The 21,305-nt window shown below is 40.8% G+C and overlaps 2 protein-coding genes across 2 annotated transcripts in view; both read right to left on the minus strand.

Moving 5' to 3' along the window:
* The window catches only part of LOC126558943 (putative eggshell protein), a 46,176-nt gene extending 45,664 nt beyond the window's left edge, over positions 1-512 (minus strand). Inside the window, exon 1 of the mRNA XM_050215033.1 lies at positions 496-512. The gene's annotated coding sequence lies outside the window, so the exon portion shown is untranslated. The remainder of the gene's footprint in view (positions 1-495) is intronic.
* A 12,185-nt stretch (positions 513-12,697) lies between these two features.
* On the minus strand, positions 12,698-15,915 carry LOC126567336 (uncharacterized). The gene is made up of 2 exons (XM_050223565.1): positions 14,566-15,915; positions 12,698-12,724 (listed from the first exon to the last, which is right to left on the minus strand). The coding sequence occupies exons 1-2, from the start codon at positions 15,913-15,915 to the stop codon at positions 12,698-12,700; spliced, it is 1,377 nt and encodes a 458-aa protein (XP_050079522.1).
* Positions 15,916-21,305: the final 5,390 nt, after the last annotated feature.

Genomic DNA, 21,305 nt, shown 5'->3' on the forward strand with positions numbered 1-21,305 from the left:
GGAATGCTGGCGAACGGGGTTAGGATATTTCACTGTTGTATGCCGTCGTGGGGATGATCAATAAATAGTATAAAGAAATTTTCATGTCCTGCTTAATGGCAACATCAATCATTTCGGAAGGAATTTTCTAATTACATCGCACTACGTGTACCGGCAATTAGTGCACAATCGCATGCTGAACTGAAGAGAAAAGCGATAGAAAAAGAGGAAAGGGATGAGCAACGGAGTAACGGTGGGACGGTGCCAGCCTGGAGTCCCACGGTGCCGAACTGCTGGTACAGTGTGTTGCATAACTGCAACGGATGTAAGAAGGGATGCAGTTATCACTAGAGAGCCTAGCGCTGGCAGCAGTTTCACTGTTCTCAGTGGTGTGAGTTGTTGTTCTCATTAAGAGCATTGTTAAGACGATGCAGTAAAGAGAGTTTATACTTTGATAAATTATGTCCTCCTTTAGCGATGAACTGCAGGTATTTCTTAACAGGCAGCAATCATTACCTACTAACACAGTCACATTGTGAGTGTCGCTCTACACTTATTAAACATAAGTAGTTTGAAAATGTAGCAGAATTAGGATTTGTCTTAGTTAAATTAAGCTAAACTTTTGTTTGTCAATACTTTTGTGTTACTTGAAGTGTTATAAGTTACCTTCCTGTATACTGTATAATATATGCTACCTGCTTCCTGTTTACTATTAAATGATGATTTTAGTTCCTACAAAATTATGATTCGCTAGGTAAATATATAACAATAGATGCAAAGAAAAAACACAAAATCAAAAGTAAATGTTTTAGATGTAACAAATGAAATGGTGTGAAAGATTATCAGGTTCATAATGAAAAATGTTCTTCTTGGCTTAGCGACCTCTAGGTCACGCCCGCCCTCGAGTGGCTTAATAGACTTGGCAATACCACGTAGTTGGATAGTCAGTCCTCATTACGGTGGGACGGTTCGTATGGGATTTGAACCTCGGTCCTGCCGTTTGTAGAGCGGTGCCCCTGTCGCCTATACCACCGGTCCGGCCCCTATGATGAAAATATTAATAATGAATAATGGTATAAGCAAACGCGTTTGAACCTCAAACAAAATAACTTTAATCATGTGTTTTAGTGTTCTTCATGTATTGTTTTGTTTATTTATTATGACGACTCTTTTTATTATGACGGTATTGGTAATGTATTTTATTGTTACAATTTATGCTTAGCCTGGCTGCCTTAACTTAGTTTTTTTTACTGTGGATGTGTTATCTGCCCTGCGTACGGGCGAATGATAAGGAAAGCATTAAAATTAAAAATGTAAACATGATGATAAAATATAGAGCAATACGGCCAGGCCGTCCCTGAGGAAATAAAGCTAAATGATAAAATATTAGTGGAATCAATTGTTTATCCTTACTGTCACTGGTGCATTTGTCACCAGTCCGATCAACTCCCTCCTCTGCGAAAGCGGCTACCTTCCTATGGAACAAATCATCACCAACCGACTAGTGGAAGCTGCAGCTCGGATCCTTCAGAAAGGACTCGACGTAACTGCACTCATCACCGGAGCAAACGTAGAACTACAAACACTCACCAACCAACAGCTACCATCATCCAATCCACTCGCCGGAGAATTCGTCCCTGGCATCTCCGTACACCTGTCATAGACTGGGAACTTAAAAGCTCTCTCCGGGGAACCGGAAAAAGCAGCCACATCATCAACAGCACCTTTACTCACTCAATACAGGCTAAATACAAACATTTTCATCATATCTTTACAGACGGCTCCGTTCATCTGGACTCAGCCGGCTGTGGGATCCAATCCACCACGGACAATTGCGCCATCAAACTTCCTAATCACACCTCCATCTTTTCCGCCGAAGCAATAGCAAATCAACTAGCCGCCGACGAAGGACTACAAACTGACCGACCGAACGTCATCTTCAGCGACAGTGCCAGTGTTCTGGCTGCCCTGGAACACGGCACCTCCGAAGACCCCCACATCCAGCTCCTAGACTCGATACCTGAATCCCCGACAATTGTTTTCTGTTGGATTCCGGGTCATTCCGAAATCAACTGAAACGAGAAAGCCGACCAACTTGCCAACGATGGTCGGCTCCGTCCTGACGAACCATACAACACCTTTTCACGCCGTGATGCCATCCGCTTCACCAACACCATCATCTCCCAACACTGGAACTCCACATGGCACAACGTAGACCTCAGCAACAAACTCCGTCCCATCAAGCACAACACCTCTTCATGGGAAGATACCGAATCCAGCCAAATCCAACGAGTCCTTTCCCGCCTTCGTATGGGTCATATCGGCCTTACACACTCCTACCTGCAGCTTCTGTGGTGTTGACATCACCTTCCGCCACATCCTCACCGATTGCCATGGATACACAACACACCGAGCCACCTGCCTACTAGAAACTGATTTCACGACAATCCTATCACCCGACAAACTCCAGCAGAACCGCCTCATTAGATTTTTACGCATTAGTATTTTATACAAAGAAATTTAAGCAATAGTTTAAACTTATCCAATACCATATGTCATAATCGCAATAGTGTTCTATAATATTTAAGCCATTGACAATACGGCACTCTACCGTCATAATCAATTATAAATAAATAATATTTAAGCCACGTATACAATTTTTTGTAAACAATTTGTAAACAATTTTTTTATACAGTAGAGAGGCGAGGCGTAGTTTCTAAGACTCAAAGCCTCTATAAATAAACGAAAAAAAAAATCCTTACTGATCCTTGGTTTCTAAGTAAAACTTTAGTTGATTGGTGCAGTTTTATTTAAAATATAATTTGCAATTATGTTTCTAAATATCAGAAATATTAGTAAAACCCTAAAATAGAAAATCGATGTTCATGTATGTTCATAATAGCAGTTCGATCGGCGAACGCATTAAATATGCATCGTGATACACTTTGCCATACTGTTAGTGTTGTTGCAATATCCTCTCACTTCTAGAGAATTGAGCTGAATGACCGATGTTGAATGAATCGAATGTGGGGCATGTTCTGGACACTCGACAATGTTAGACTCAACTAGTGAGCCTAGTGACTTTATTGTACACAGTTTTATCCAAAGGTAAAAACATGTACAAACGACGATCTTGTGCATGATCCTCGTTAAGATGGATACAAGTACACAAACATACTCTATAGGATTGTGCTTCATCGCCATACAAAGATTTGAGTTCTTCAAAGCAGTCTTGTCGTGATAGTCCACGTCCAAAGTTGTGTGATTTTTGTTGTGATTTTTTTGTTGTTGCAAAACTGGTTTGTTCAATTCAATGTAAACATCACTAGTGATGGTGGTACGTCAAAACGTTGTGAGTTTGATTGTGCTCCAAAGTGACAAAGTTTCGAATAAAAATAACAGACTGCATCTGGCAACACTTCTTGTCGCCTAGGTCGGAAATATATGTAGCAGCCCTTGTATTAAAAATTACCCAACAACCTTACAAAAACGCCGAATATTTGCTATTATGTTGTTGTATAATATTTTAAAATATCTTATCTTAAACAATAGCGAATTTACTACATTAGCTCACTGTTGAGTTGTTGGTCCAATGCTGTGGGCTTTGATGTTGACAGGGAATATATAATTATCAATCAGTCCTTGGTGCTTGAGAGATTCGAACGGATGAGATTGTTTGAACGAAATGCACACATGGAACAGTGAATCACTGTAATTTTTTTTTTGCATGTAAGGTGCAATATTATTGACGATACGTTCGTTGTAAACAACCATAATACAAAAACCAAAATGTCGCCCAAACAAACGTGTTTTCTATCGTTTTTTTTTCGTATAAATTTATCATAATACTTGATGCTTCGTAATTTTGTCCAACAAATGTAGCAGTGTTTGTACTTGGTGATACATTACAAAAGGCTTACGGAAAGCAATACTCCTACAGATGTAGCTAGCACAGGTTTGAGATAGGACACTTTCTACAAAAACAAAGGGATGAACCTCACTATCGGTTTTCGGTTACGTTTGCTGTTGCACTAAGTGCTTCTTAGTTAAACAATTGTCCATTCGAATGATTGGTCGATGGCAGTCGTGCCCTCGGAACGCATTTTCATCGGGCTGTCGATGCTGATTACGAAGCGTACATATAAATTATTACGTTGGACAAATGGACTAATGAATTGTTCCTTGATAATGTTCACCGTGGGATTGCGTGCACAACTTGCTGGCTATTCATCGAACATGTTTTAAACTATCAGTTAGTATTTTAGTAAGTTATACATCTGAGTAAGATTTGAGAATCCAGCAGAAATAACGCCATATCTGAAAGAGGAAGCGATTAGCTAAGGAAAAACGTTGGATTAGTACGCAAACATGTAGAATATATATACTCACACCACGAAGAACTTGCTCATGAAAGCCACAAACATCATTCTTACAGTGGTTAGGTCGTAGACGAACTTTTAAGAAACACTGAAAGTTTAAATAGCTGGAATAGACATTTTGGATTGAGGTGTGGCAAGTTTCTTAAACATGTTCTATACAGAAATGCAAAACTTATGGAGCTTGTTGATTTTCAAGCTAGTCGTACACATGGAAGACACCAGCAACGCAGAATGGTTCAAAATATTGTAAAATAAATTAAGGTTAGTTAAATGCAAACAACTGAATAATGATTCCCGTGTGGTAGAGTTACACGAAGTACATTGTTGATTAATAATTTTATTCGTGTAAAAATTTGCATTAATTTCGCTGTTTGTTGAGCCTTTGCTTCGACTACATTTCCATTGCCTGATGTTCATCGAAGAAGTGAGAAAAGTAAAATTGTGCGAAGTGATCGTCATTCATGTACCGCAAAACAAGTTTTAAGCACTATTTATGCTTCTGAGGTGTAGTGTGCAAGAGGTTGTATTCCTTGCCGTACATTTCCAACCTGTCCCAAGCTATTAGGATTTGTTGGCGAAGTTTGCAGTCATTTGATTATTGGGCTTGGACGTACCATGCGAGAAACGGAGATCCGATTTAACGACGGCATATGGTGAAACTTTGGTTGAAACTCGTTTCAATGCAATTGTCAGAGCGAGTGGATGCCGTACGGTTGGCTAAAAATTACTGACGTTAACATGAACATTGTTGCACTGGCAGGGTAATATTGTTCGGGGATGAAAATGATTTAGCTGGAATTGCAAGAGCAAAACACTAATTATGTGATGAGTGTTGAGCTTATGGTATTGTAAAAGTGGAATTGAAATCTTGGAACGTTTATAATTCTTATGAACGTAATCTGCTTTTAATGCCACATAATACCAAAAGAAGGGTTTAAAAATTGCCCGTAGCTATCCCATCTCTAATCACACCACTACTACAATCCATTGAAGGCTGGTCGTATAATCTATGTTGCAATTGGATTATAATGATTTGACAATTCCCAAAGTTCATTTTGTCAATTGAAATATTGAATTTCCATCCAGAAGAAAGAAGAGTACATTGCAACAACGCTTTGGAAAAAATGCATAAAATTATCCACTCACTGTCTCAGAACGGGCAGCTCTCAAAACCTTTCTTTCAAAAAGATTTTATCCCAAACCAATGCCAATACTCCGGCTATGATAGGAAATTCCATCAGAAAAATTAAATCAATTTAAGAAATTAAAAAGAAAGAACGCTCCAATTCCAAGCACACCCCAGGGCGGCGTTCGCTGAATAAAAGTCACCCGTTTGGAGAAATCAGCTCTATGCTTTTCACTTACACCTTTGACTTTGCTCTCTACTTCCACCGCACTCTTATCGCTGCAAACTGCTGGCGCTTTCTACTGCTGGACCAGATTTACGCTTGCCTCACATGCACACGCAATGCATTTGGTAATAGATGCTGCCAACCGAGAAATCGAAGTCTACGGTCGTTTCCTGGAGTTTTCTTTTCCAACTCGGTACACAGGTGGAAAGCAAATTCAATCTGCTCTCTATTTTTAAAATGATTACAAATGCATTCCCGAATATTGAGGGGAGTGTATACGGTGCTCAATATTGGTCGCCTGAATACTGTGCCAGAATGTATCGGCTTCAAGTGTTTTTGTATGACCGGTTGGTGGCTATGTCGATCTTTTTAAGCGCAAGACTTAGAGCATGGTTTAGAGTGTTTTAAGAAAGCAGAATACTTGACATAACGACCGATTTGATCAAATGTGTTTATAGTATGTATTTGAATGCATATGGGTGTGTTAATAAAATAGAAAATCGACATAAAATGATTTTTTGGAGTATTGAATCAGTTCAAATAAAACAACTCATCAAAACAATATCTTTATTTATTTATTTTAAGTATGACGGCTTGCGCCGAATTGTGTACACCGCATGTGATGACTATGTGTATAAACTAGATTAACGGGGCATTTCCTCCCAGTTTTTTGCCTTATCTCGCGCATGCTCGGTTGCAAAACAATATCTGAGGAATATAAATATGCATAAACATGTAAAATAACATAGATGTGAATATCAAATAAATCAACTTGCAAAACCTCATTGATTGATCACAATATAATAATAATGAAAATAAAAACTAAAGAGAACATGCTGACCGGTACTAACGACTGTTTGAAGTGGTTCACAGTGTTCCCGACACTTAAAGTGAAGCCGTTTGCTTCTGTATTCATACGGCACTTTATTACTTTACATAGTGATGCTACAATATGGCCGATCTTTATACGGCATGACCGGGATTCAAATCCCATCCGGCCTGACTGAGTGCAGGATTGACTATCCAACTATCATCAGGTATCAGTAAGTCTAGTAAGCCATCCTGTGGTCGGCGTAACCTAGTAGGTCGATAAGCCATGAAGAAAATGTATTTGGCAACTATCTGCTGTGAATTATAACTAGTAACTGTTCGCTGTGAATTTTGGAATGGAAATTTTTACGTTGGTTTCAAGCTTTGATTTTTAAACACTACAATCGCCTCTTTACTATTTACAAATGATTGAAGAAAACATATAACAAACTATTGCGTGTGTGGCTTAACTTTTGTACAAAACAATTGCGTGAATGGCTTGTGTCAAATTAAATCTATTGCTCATGCGTAAAATTCTTATCATTTTCGTTGAACTGGCTCTCAAAGCCGTTCATCCAGTATCATATCCTTCTGGAAAACATCCTTACAGTCAAATTAAATCCCTTAAATCCCGACCGATGCGTAAACATCCTAATTCTAACGAATTGTTAACGATCGGCACTGCTACACTTTAGTCTTGTGGATTCTGGATGTGAGGATTTGGTAAATTGATTTGGAAATAAATTCAAGTCAACTTTCTTGATAGTGGAGAGTGGTAAATAGGGAAACGCTCACACTAAGAGATCTTAAGCTACTGCAGGAAGACACTAAATCTACTTGCAGTAGAGCGTTGTTCTCTGTCAATGATGTATTAACATGCAGGTGAAAGCAACCAACCCTCTATTATCCGTGTGACCAAAGAAATTAGAGAGCTGGTTATTCTAAGCATATGCGCTTCTGCCTAATGTCCAAATCGCTTGTGTGTACTGTGTCGGTTAGAGACAAGCATCCTGGTTATTTATTTATTCATTTATTTATTTACAATTGATTATGGCGGTCCAGTGCCTTATTGTCAACACCGCTTGTGTTGAATAAATTTTACAATCTTATTGGTAAGACATTTCCTCCTTATTCTTTGCCTTATCCCGGGCACACTCGGTTAAAGCATCTTGATTACTTGATCCTAGAAATTGAATGACCCATACTGTCCTTCTAGGCCCGGTGGTGTAGGCGTCAGCGGCACCGGTCTTCAAACAGTAGGACCGGGGTTCGGCAAGTTTAGTAAGCCATTCGATGGCCGACCTGACCTAGAAGGTCATTAAGCGAAGAAGAAGAAGATTGTCCTTCTGTTGACAGGACTGGATTCTGAGTCATATCTCATTAGTAGTAAACTCCGTATTACATTGTATCTGATGATACAAGCATGACACAATCTTAAAAGATTTCTTGTTCTTCTAAATGCTCGTCTCGATATGTCTCGATGCTCTACAACTTCCCAACCATCTTATTCCTCCATCTTGCCCCAACCATCTTTTTCTTCCTGCTTTGACTACTGTCAGGAGTTCCGAAGATGCAATCGTACCAAGTTAGTAGAATTTCTCTACCACCGTCCACCACCTACCACCGTCGCCGTCAACTGATACTCTGCTTCTTAATCGGGCTATATCACGGTCAAGGACTCCGGCAAGCAGGTATTTTGTCTTTGTCGCAATGATCTTCAATCCAATTCGATTGACCTCGCGTTTTAATCGGGTTTATAACTCGCATACCGCCGCAGATGTCCGTCCGATGATGTCATCTGCGAAGACAAGATCTTTCGTGACAGATCTTTCGTGATCTTTCGAGAAATCGGAGAGATCAGGTGAAACTCTTGTCTGCATGACGAAGCCAGCGCTTAACATGACACCTTCCTTCCTTAACATGTTCGATACTCTTACCTTGCACTGCACCCCATTCAAAGCGACCTTTAACAGTCGCACCAGCTTCCCAAGGCATCCGTACTGCTGCATGGTGTTCCATAGTTCGGTCCGATCTATCTATCGGAGCCTGGAAGTCGATGGTGGTGCGTAGGGATTTTTGGAGGATCTGCCGTAAAGTAGTACTAAAGAATTGGTCGGTTGTCGATTTGCCTCCAACAAATCCAACTTGGTAGCTTCCGACGCAATCTGTAGCAAGGAGCGCAAGTCTGCAGAAGAGTTCTTGGAACTTGATCCTAAGGCAGCATTCAGAACTGTGATAGCCCGGAAGTTAGAGCAGTTCAGCCTGTCGCGCTGTTATACACTGTGTGTATAAGCCACGGTACACGAAGCGTAAACTCAAACAATTCACGCTTGATTTGGAAGGGCATAAGCTTTACGCCCAAAATGTTGTAGCTTAAATTCAATTTAGTTGCTTTGGTATATATGTGTTGTATAAAAATATTTTTTGTAGTTTTTTAATAACATATGTACAGGGTTTAACAGCCCATAGAACAGGCATTGGAATAGTACAAACAATGCGACATTCGAGACTTCGACTTTTTCGACTTGAACACACATTACATCATTTTAGCTACGCGGTTTCAATTGATAACACAATGTCCGATTATTTTAGAACATCGTCAGATTCGGTACTTTTTCTATACATTTACGATGGCTATGTTTAGTATACAAAGGTGAGTTCTTAGAATGGAATATACATTTTTTTTTATACGATGGCAATATTCACCCAAACCGTTTTGAATCCAAACCGATGGCCATGATGAAGGTATGGGAAAAGGTGTCGAATCTGACGGCTTTCTAAACCAATTGCAGATTGTCTTATTGATTGAAACAGCGTAGCTAAACTGATGCAATGTCTGTTCAAGTCGGAAAATGTTGAGCATCTTAAATCCTGCACTGTTCAAGCTATTCTGATGCTTGTTCTGGAATGGCTGGTAAACCCTGTAATTAACATTTATAATTTAATTTTTGCCACAAAGTAAGCAGAAGTTAAACATTTCCTTAACATTATTCTTACATATTGGTGTTAATAACATAAACGTTTTGATAAACATTTTCCTAATCTACAATCGCTAAAGGATCTTTTCAGCTGTTTTTCATTGTAGGAACAGTGTTCGCTTCAATCTTTCAACACCTGAGCCGTTAGTTGTACATCTAAGTTGGATGTGTAAACAATAAACAAAATCAATGAAAACTAATGCAATGGTTTCGGACAGACCTTTCGTGCAACATTCGCCCGTTAGCATGGGTTCGCTCTAAACCCCGTGCCGTGATTGAAGTAGCAGCAGTAGAACGGCAAAAGTGCACGGTGGAATAATGCATTACCTATGGATTGAAAAGCTTATTTAAACACAGTGTGACTGGCAAATACCCGAAGGGTACATACATCACTCGCTTCGACACGTTAGTGAAATAGAAGAAAATCAAACGTTCTTAGTCTTGAGCAAAGGGGATTGATGTTTCAACGAGAATCTTTTTGCCGTGCTGTTTGGCTTTGCTTGGTTTGTGTTGTTTTCTTTATTTATCTGTAGATAAAACTATCGTAATAATCCTTAGGGATTGCCGCTACCTTATGAACTTAGATTTTTTTTTTTAGAATTGTGCAATGGAAAGAACTGCTAGGGGTGATATGTTTTTCTGCTTCTTATGCGTTATTGTGTTTTCGGTTGTTTGTAAATGCTTTGTTCTAGAGTATTGTTTTATATGAATATTTTTATGATGAAACATACATGATTGATATTGTGTATTGCTAAGTATGACTCCTTGACATTTGTATAACTTTGGATTAAAATTTCTTCAATCGTAGCAAATAACTTGCTATACGAAGTCAATCCGTGTGGAAGCTATTCACTTTGACACTGTACCTTTTAATTATGTTACAAACGCATTTAATGTAATCAATGAATGTAGACCGTTAAGAGAATGACTTAAACCTTCATTTGATGTATTATTTCTCACTAGCCCGTGTTGGCATTCAATCATTCACAGCAATGCAATGCGGTTCGGATATTGGAGCTACTGCATACGTCCAATGAAATTCGGAACCGGTCGATGGGATAGCTTTTTCTGTCCTGTAAACCATACGGAGGTAAGCATATTAAGGAATCCATTGGTGAATCAATTCCCAAAATGCTACTCCTCTAAAACGCAGAACGACATGGAATGCTACATGACACAGTACGCTCAAGTAGATTTATTTGTCGTTCAACTTTCTCAAATATCTGAATCGCAACCCGATCCGAAGGAATGGATGGAAGCAGGCAGCATTTGGCATGGCCAGAATGCAGTATGTGGCAGTTTTGTCCAATGTGTCCACCAAAGGATATATTTAAATCCACGAATGGACGAGAATCGAAAATAAATTTTATCGATAGAGATTTAGTAGAAATAATAGGAAAATGCACTCAACGAAATTTATCTTTTCACGATCCGTCTATTCCTGTTAGATTGGTCAATAGATGCAGCCGAGAAAAGGTCGAAAAGGCGAAGATCGTTGGAATAGTTTTACCTTTCTTAACATGATCAGAAAAAGGATGAAAATCCATTGGTGTAATTGTATGTCAGCTTTATAGATTATTTATATTGAAAAAATGTTTGATGATGTAAAGGAAAGCTAAATGATTGAAAATGTATTATTATAAATACGAGATACTATAATTTATGTTAAAAAGGTAGGTAGGGAGGTTTTGATTATGTTTATAACAAAAATCGAACGTAAAGAATTTTGCATACATTTCAATTAGTCTTGTGAGATATTAAAAAAACTGTTAATGGTAGTCGTAGCTCAATTGTTAATTATATGAAAATAAATGGGCCAAAGATATCAAAGGATCGAAAAAAAAGAATTATGAGACATTAGACGTTAGAATATTGAGGTACGTAATTTTAAGCTTAAGTGTATTGTTTCTATAATTAAAAAAACATAGGCAAATTCTGGTGGTGTAGAGAAAATATTCATCTTTGTGCATACACACATTTTGTATGTTATGCATGTTTTAGAGACATTTCTCTAAAACTAACTAATCTTTTAGCAAATGTATGCTCTCGTACGAGGTGCAGCTATTTGAAATCTGTTACCTTTCCTGAGTTGGCAATACATTCTAGGATCCAAAAGCTGGGGATACTATCGCGTCAAAGAACATAGCAAATTCAATTTATTCCGACTAACTTTTAGATTTGTCGTTTTTTTTTTCGTAACTTGTTTCTTGCGCTTCGTGCATTCATTTTACTTTTATTTTCATGCACTGACCAAACGATGGACATCCTTGAGAACAAATCGATCTTGCTTGCGAATGTAAGCTTATATTTTGGACGACGTGCAGGACCGTAAAGGAATCAAATCGAATCCGATAAGAAATAGAGGAATTTTGTGAATGAATGAAGCAACATTGAAGGAGTTCGGCTTGTTTTCGATTTTCGACTCAATTGATGTACATAGTAACGGATAAACGGATACTATAACATGCAATGTATGTTTCAAAACCACAATAATTCTTCGGTAATTTGTAAAACATGAAAAACTAAACCTCATGTCCAGTCTAAGCACAATCGCGAAATGATGTTTAATCGTTGGATTCTATGGTATACTTATGACCTCTAACACTTTGGAAACATGATTAACAACATTAGAACGTTCTTGGCTATTTCGTGTACGTTTAAATATTACCAGATTACAACGTATTTCTTTTCAACCCTCGTTTTGAATGGATGTCAAGCTCAGTTGGTTATATTTTTTTACCTATTTGCACCTATTTAAAAAATTGTATGATAACATAAAATTTCATTTACCAATTCTTCCAGGTTATTCTACCGGGAAAAAAAAGTTTTACAGTAAAAAATGCACTAAATTTTGAGGAAATACTTCAAATTAAACTGGAAAATAATGCAAAACATTATAGTCAATCAGCTTTGCATATTTATCCTTAATCGTTATTCCGTATAACATAATGTTAATGTAGTGATATCGTAGCTTCGACACAAGATGTCAAGACTTGTTTTTTTTTCATTTTTATTAAACTTTTTTACTTTTAAGGTCTCGAAATCAGCTACAAGGAAAGTTTTGATTTTTCACTGTTCAACTGTGCAATTACTTCTGCTGCTTTAGAATGATTTTAGAACAATTTTCAAAAGACGTAAAAATCTGATGTTTCGTGTAAATGAGTAACATAAAGTTAATTATTAAATCAATTATGATTAATTACAGCCTGCCGAAAATGGGAACATTCTACGGAAAAAAGGAGCGAAACAAAGTTTGTCAAATTGTATTGACAGCTAAAACCAAATTTATCTCAAAGTTTGTTGACAGCTCAACAGCCAAAATAATATCGCTTTCATTGGTAACTCTCTCTCTCTCTCTCTCCCTTTTTTTATCTCTCTCTTTCTCTTTCTCTCACTCTCATGGCTCTTGGGCTGCTCTTTTAAAGAGCACGTCGTTGTGACATGGTCCGGTCAACAATAGATCTCAAAGAAACTCGATTCCTGGCTGCAGCTTCCCGTCCATGTAGGCCCCCGATCTCTGTCAGGTCTCCCGTCACCTGATCCAGCCAACAAACTCGCTGTGCTCCCCGACGCCTTGTACCGAACTGGGGGTCGCTGACGAATACCTTCTTAGCGGGGCATGAGTTCAGCATCCTCATAACATGCCCCAGCCATCGTATCCTGCCGGTCTTTGCCACCGTCAGGATGTCCGGTTCTTCGTATAGCTCAGCAAGCTCGTTGTTCATCCTTCTCCTCCACTCTCCATGCTCAAACACACCGCCAAAGATGGTCCGGAGGATGCGACGTTTAAACACGCTAAGAGTGTTTGCTAGACTCGTGGCCATATAGGACCACCGGGCGAATCAGTGTGCGATATATCTCACATTTCGTGCGGTCTCGAAGTCTTCTGGATCTCAGCAGACGGTGAAGGTCGTAGTAGGCACGATTCCCCTGCACAATGCGTCTCCAGATTTCGCTGGCGACATCGTTATCCGAAGTTAATACAGTCCCAAGATAGCAGAACTTCTGTACTACCTCGAGGTTGTCGCCGTCGACTAACACGTTGCTTCCCACTCGGGATCTGTCACGATCAGAGCCTCCGGCAAACAGGTATTTCGTCTTCGTCGCATTGATCATCAATCCAATTCTTGCTGCTTCACGTTTCAGTTGGGTGTACGCCTATCAATATCATCCGCGAAGCAAAAAAAATTGAAGAGACCGGTAGAGAATTTTTGTGTTTTGGGTTTAAGACTTATTTATTTTAGACACGTTAAAACTTAACACTTAACACAACACAATAAAAAAAAGGACAACGTTCACAACGGGTATCCAAGCCGCGCGCGCATGCATCGTCCGTGCTGGGTGCCGGGTGCCGATAGAAAGGATCCCTTAATCCCTGCTTCACTGAAGGATGCGACCGTCCGTGCGTGCGTGCGACCGAGACGACTATATCCGCTACATATCGGATGCTGTCAGTTCCCAGATAGCATCGAGTGTGCGGATAAGCTCTGGCCACAGCGTTTACAACAAGGATCGTGCCACGGATATCGTTGTCTACCCCCGCGCTTCGTATGACACCTTCCAAGGCTATATTAAACAGTAGACAAGAGAGTCCGTTGCCTCAGACCCCTGTGAGTTTCGAACGATTCCGACAACATGTTCGATACTCTCACTCTGCACTGCACCCCATTCACGGTGGCCTTTAGCAGCCGGATCAGCTTTCCAGGAAAGTGATACCGCTGTATTAACGAAGGTCGCCTTGAAGTTCATAAACAGGTGGTGCGTAGGGATCTGGCGCTCTCGGCACTTCTGGAAGATCTGCCGAGTGAGTAAAGACTTGGTCGGCGGTGGATTTGCCTCCAACAAACCCCGTTTGGTAGCTGCCGACGAAATCTGTAGCAAGGGGGGCAAGTTTGCAGAACAAGTTTATAGGCGGTATTAAGGACTGAAATGGCAACATAGTTCTAGCATTTCAGTCTGTGATCCTTTTTGTATACTGACGTAGTGAATGACTCTTAGTTTCCACTCCTCCAGTAATTCTTCCTGTTCCCAGATTCTCGTGATCAGCTTGTGCATTTCGACGGTAACCTTTTCCGGCCAGATCTTGAAGAGCTCGGCCGGCAGTCCATCACTACCAGCAGCCTTGTAGCTTTTAAGCTGCCTGATCGCGCTGGCATACTCATCCAGAGATGGCGGAGGCACTTCATCTTCCGCACTATTGCCGTCACTGATGTTGTTGCTGTGTTGATGCTGCCGTTGACTTGTTCTGCTACTTGCATCAAGCTCTCCTGTCTCTGCTCCGTTCAGATGTCCTTCGAAGTAGCACTTCCACCTTTCGATCACCTTCCGCTCGTCTGTCAGGAGATATCCGTATGCGTCCCGACACATCGCGGTTTTAGGAGCAAATCCACTCCGTGCCTCTTTCAACCTCCTGTAAAACGAGCGGACGTCACCCGACTGAGAGGGCTGCTCCTGCAGCTTTTCATCTGACTCTTCAAAGCGGCGCTTCTTGTCCTGGAAGAGCAGGGTCTGCTGTCTCCTCAGCCGTTTGTAGTTTTCCACGTTCTGACGGGTTTCAAGCTGAAGTATTCTTCTCGGATAGTGCACGAGTGCACTCTTCGTCGAACCATTCCTTCGCTGTCTGCGTGGTAAGCGGCCAATTTTCAGTTCTGCTGCGGTGCTGATGGCTCGTTCCATCATACACCAGTGGTCTCCTAGGGGCAATGCGGGATTGTCGTCCGAGAGCGCTTCCCCGAGCGCTGTCGCATATCCTTCCGCCACATCAGCACGCCTCAGCCGATCCATATAGAGACTTGGGATAGCGTTGCTCCGTTGATTGCTGACCACGGAGAGTTTCTGGCGCAGCTTTACCATTACCAGGAAATGGTCCGAGTCGACGTTTGCGCCTCTGTACGTTTTCACGTCGATAATATCCGAGAAGTGCCTTCCATCGATAAGAACGTGGTCGATTTGGGAATAGGTTTGTAATGGTGATCTCCAGGTGTAACTGAACCGAGGTTCGTGCTGGAAGAAGGTGCTGCGAATGGTCATGTGCTTGGAGGAGGCGAAGTTCACGAGCCGAAGCCCGTTGTCATTCGTCAGCTGGTGGGCACTGAAACTTCCTATCGTGGGTTTAAATACCTCCTCCCGTCCGACCTGAGCGTTAAAATCTCCGATGACAATCTTGACGTCGTGTTGTGGGCAACGGTCGTACTCCCTCTCCAACTGCGTATAAAAACTGTCTTTATCGTCATCGGTGCTTCCAAGGTGCGGACTGTGCACATTGATAATGCTCAGATTGAAGAACCTTCCGCGGATCCTCAACCTGCACATCCGTTCATTGATCGGCCACCACCCGATCTCTCGCTTTCGCATCTCACCTATGACCAGGAACGCCGTACCGAGTTCATGCTTTTCTCCACCACTTTGGTAGATCATGCAATCACTGCGGTAGGGACGCTCCGTTACTCCTTTCCAGCGCACCTCCTGAAGTGCTACTACTCCGAAGCCGCGGGCCCTTACTTCGTCCGAAAGAATGCGGGTACTTCCGGGTGATGTGAGGGATCTGCAGTTCCATGTCTCAAGTTTCCAATATCTGTATCTGTTGATCCGATTCGAAATTTCTTCGATTCATTTCGTTGCAATTGAGGGCCTACGCATCCTAGCTGATTAAAGTCCCTACGGATGCCTACGGAGGACAGAAGGACAACCAGCCGCTACTTACATGGAGAACAGACGCTAGTTATCCCCCCCCCCCCTCAATTTAGCCATATAACCCATCTTCCCAAGGGGTTGGGTTTCCCCGTTTACCCAAGCTCAGATATTTGGAGAGATATGTTACCATTCTGTACGCCGCGGACGTATTGAGTCGGAGTAGGGTATGTAGATCCTATATTAACCTTCAAGAGGTGTCGGATCATACCCGTATCAGTGCGGTATTGCTACATACATTGACAACAGAACCATCATCATTCAACATTCATTGACAACTATTCACATTAATAAAGGTTTAATTTTTTTTTGTCGAACAGTTTCATTATCCTGCTAAAAACTGGTACAGTGGCTCTATATACCTTCATATTTCTTAATCGTAATCGTCTTCTCTTTGTAAATAATCTCACCTTATCATCCTTCCAACCCCTTGCATTATCTACTCCCTCGATTCATATTTCCAGAACAGCATTTAAGTTAGAATTAGTTTACCCTTTATTGGTCTAGTTAATAGAAGCTAGCTTTTACTATACGCGGTACAGCATGTGTTAATCGTTAAAATACAAATTAGATAGGCCTTAAACAATGTTTTTAACGGTCTTATGTTATTGTCATTCTTCTCATGGTTAAGTCGCCTTCAGAATGGGAAAAGGGTTAATCGTGAAGATTTCATGTTACCTTTGTTTACTCAACATTACACATTGCTGTTACCTTTGAAGCAATATTATATTTTTTTACTCAAAAATTTCAAACTTATTTATCTGCACCACAGCTTCACTTCTCACAACGCCCAACGAGCGGCGAGTGTAGTTTCAAAAATTCAAAACTTTTGTAAATAAATGAAATAACAGATTGAAATTAATATTCGTAAAAAAACAATAAAAAAATATTAACAAAGAAAGAACAACAGTACCAATTATGTTTTTATATATGCATTACAATAACAAACATTAAATATTAGGCCTCAGATAATGCAAAAAAAAGCACAACAATTGCCTCAGTGTCCTCGGTGTGCGGTGTGTGGGGCCTGTTAAGCGTGGTTTCCGGTTGCCGCTTAAATTGATATTAAATAAGCATCATCACCCATCGCTGAATGATGAAATAAAATAAAATAACAATAACAGTAGCGCAATGATACACGTCAGAAAGCGAAACGATTCGCAGTTGCTTCCGGTTTATCTGTTGTCTGTCGTGTCTCGGTCGATTCTTTTTTTTTTTTTTTGTTCGGTTTCGGTTGCTTCGGTGCAAAATAGCAGCAGCACGCGCGCAACCAACGGGCAACGACGTTTGCTTTCAGAACGCTGAAGAAAGATGTGCCAAAATGGTTGGTTATCGCAGGACGAACAGTGCGATGAGGAGGGAGAGGCGCACGCGGCAAAAGGTGCTACCAAAATGTGCGCCTGCTAGAGCAAGACCGGGAAATGGTAAATGAAAAGGAAGGAAAATCGTGGATGGGTTGGTAAAGGGCCCAGGGAGCGAGGAGGGAAAATTTTAAAGGAAAATCGACAGTGGTTGCGGGTGCCAGGTCGAAAGGAATGTGACGAGTGAAAGAGTAAATAAAGTATGCAATTATGATCTCCTTTTATCATGCTGTTTCAATCCTATTTTCCGCCTGTTGTACGATACCATTAGCATACTTTGATAATGCCGCCGCTTCTGCTGTTCGACGAGGAAGCGAACGAGGCCCGGAGACGAGCGAGCAGGAACGCGCGATGGTGGTACGTTTAAGTGATTGTGTTGTGGGAAAATAGCTTTGATCATATTGGAAATTTTGCCAGACGCTGCCTGCCTCTGGCTGGCCGACGCGTGCGAAGCACCGCTTCGTGGCGATTCGGGCAATTTTCGTGCTGGAAATTTTCAAGCGGGGAAAAGCGTTCGAGCAGTGTTCGGGAAACCGTCGCACGCCAGAGCCCTCGACAGGGGAATGTGCACAGTTTTGTTTTGATTCCATCCGTTCGTAGCTTCTAGAGCCAGGACTCGTTTGATATAATTACATTATTTCCCCTTCTCGTATTTCGTCGTCGTCGGCAAAGTTCTCCTTATTTATATCGTATCCTGCTGCCCGTGCTGTCCGTGTGCTGGCGCACGCACACACCAATACAATGTTTCACTCCCACATAGCGCAAAAGAATGGCTCGGCTGTGCGGTAGCCATAAGCGTGCACATAAACACAGTGATATTCATTCAATTACAATTATCGTAATGGCGCCAGATCGTCCTTTAGTGGTTGTGCCGTAATCGAGAAAAGTGGCTATTGTAAGGATATGGCTTGCGTGCGGGATAGGAGAGGGTGGGGTAAATGGGGCAGAGGGCGGTAGAGATGCTTCGTTTAAAGAGAACCTCTTTTTGAGAGGAGGAAAATGAAAGAGAGTATCGATGTGTTGGCGAGAAACGGCAGTACTTGTTGGGAGAGTGGTTCTCTCTGTTTTGATTTTTTCCACCCAGGACACAATGGGACAGAGGGTACACACATTTTCCATGCGCTCATTTTCGCTGCACGCGAGATGTTTTGCAAAGCCAAGATGCTTCGGAAAAGCGGCAACATTTGTGTTGATGGTCGCATACCGTAAGGATGTGTTTCGGCAAGCGCTCTGTCCATCGTAGCAGTGTCGTGAAAAAGGATTTCCCGGTGGTTTGAGTCATAAAGAACCGTACGGTGCTGATGCTTGTGTGCCAGTGAATTGAAAACTTGATTGTTGAGAAAGTGTAAGTGATTGCAATTACTCAGTGATTTGGGAAGAGTGCGAACCGATGTTGAGGTTTTTGTTACTGAGAAATAAAAGTTTTAATTACTGCGTCGGATATTGTAGCCAGTGGGATGGAAGAGATGTTTTTGCAAAGTGTATTAAGAATTCACATTATTTAGCGTGGATTTATAGCGCTAAAAGAAAAGTGGGATATTTGTGTTGAATTTGTTACACATGTGTTTAGCTGGTTTGAATTGTTAAAATCTTGGTACTGATAGTGAGATTCTTTTTCTCAGTTTCAAAAATTTGTAAAATGTGTACAATTATCTTGAAATTAACGTAATGTGTTTCCTTTAATACAGCTTAAGATCCACCGCACCGTTATCTAAAAACACCCTTTCTAAAAAATTATTTGCGAGAAAATGTTTGCTAGGCTTTAATTTAGTTTTAGTTGCTTAGTTCGATTATAAAATAAAACTCTTTGTAAATCAATAAAAATAACATGTTTTTAATTCACATAAAACACTTGCTTATCCATAAAATAAGGCAGCATCGGTGCATCATAACAAAATCCCACTTCATTAGCAGTGATATTGCCTAGTGAAGCAGGTAAAGTGCTATTTCCATCTCTTAGTTTATCAAATAATCGTGTGTACGTGTGTGAATGTGTTACCATTGCAAAAAGTAGACAGCAACAAAAAACAGGAAATTAACAGTATTTAACAAAATTCTCGAAACGTGGAAAAATACTTCAAAAACAAATCAACGCTCGCGTCGATATACGTTGCAAACCTGTGGCAGATACGATAGCGACCAAATTGCCATCAGAAAATAGAACAACCAGTTGTGGTAAGTGCACGTTTCAATATCGCTGTATAGAAGTAATTTAATTTCAGTGCTTTTAATGAACGACCGTACAAAAATGTGGTTCTGCCACGATTTTAACACATTTCCCTTATGACCTTCCATTTTGTCTATTAAATGTTTCGAGCTAACGGCACCGGAAAACGGGACCAAATCGCTACGATACAAAACAGAACCGAAAGACACTTCATTGCCCAAAAAAGAAGGGTAGAAATAGCGATTTGTAGCAGTACGCTGTGAGCAGCGAGTGAAAGAGAATCGGATAAATGGGGTTTAAATGTCACAAAGAAGGAGTCTAGATAGAGCCTGGTGTGTGGTGGTGATGTGGCAAGAGTGAAATGATCAGTTAACGCGAAATGAGCTTTTTCTTTTATTAACATCATCAAGTGGCTGCTAAGGCATGTTGCTTGCAATTGAAGCGTTTCGCACATTTGTTTTTGAGAGCGTTGGTAAGCTGGTGAAGCGATAATACTATCATTAACTAATGGTGGATGCTTCCGGGTCTGTAGCAATTAAAATCAAAACTTAAATTGATTTGAATTTGTAAAACATTGAACAAAAATCAAACGAAAATTATACATTCCTCACATGTGATGGCTGTAATGGGCGAAATTTATTTTCCTGTGTCTTACACGACGCCCCATTGATGGCTGGTGCCAGCATTGTACGGCAACATAAAGAAACGCTCATCTCTATAGACAGCAGCAGCGGCAGCCAACTGTTATGAATGTATGAACCCGAGTTATCTATGAAAAGGTTTGCGAGTGGTTGTTGTAGATTTGGTTCCTTCCTTTCCTTCGGCTGCCATCGATCGACGACACGACGCGTGTACGCGTTACACTAGATTGGTCGTGTCTCGGGTAAGACGGCAAGGAATGCTGATTGATTGACATTGTTGCAGACAAAACAGCAGTGAGCAAAAAACCAAAAAAAAATCCATCCCAAAAACATAGATAAAAATGAAAACAGATGATAAAAGGATTTTTACGAAGAAATAAAATCACGTTTGCGCAACATGTGAAAGTGCGAGCGTGTCATGCGTCTGTTTTATTATTATTTTTATCAACATGCAATAAAACTCGTAGTCGATAGGAATCAAGGGATCAAGTGAAGATTTTTTTATAGTTCTACATATTTATCAACAACATGAGCAAACACTTGTAATGTTTCATTAGTATGGTTGATGAATTTACTTCCACAAATGTCCACCGATCGGTGTACAAGCTTCTAGCACGGCATAATTGTAATCACACTGTGCTGTAAATAATTTCTAGCCACGTGCCGTCTCAACCATTCGGTGCGAGAGGGACGCGTTTTGCTTCGCGCGGTTTGGAAAATTATGCTGCTGCCGCGCGGCACAGAGGAAAATGTGTTCATTCTTTCTTTACTTTTCCCATTTCCGGTCTCCTGTTCAGCGCGCGTCGCGCGATACGCTACAAAGAAGCATCAGCAACAAATGCCGCCGTGAAAGAGTAATGCCCTTGCCTTTTTTTTTTTTTTTTTGGGGAGCGGCACTTTTTGCAATCACTTGATTGCCATTTTCCGAAAAAGACTCTCTCAGATTGG

This window comes from Anopheles maculipalpis, chromosome 2RL (assembly GCF_943734695.1).
Source record: "Anopheles maculipalpis chromosome 2RL, idAnoMacuDA_375_x, whole genome shotgun sequence".
In the NCBI taxonomy this organism is placed as follows: domain Eukaryota; kingdom Metazoa; phylum Arthropoda; class Insecta; order Diptera; family Culicidae; genus Anopheles; species Anopheles maculipalpis.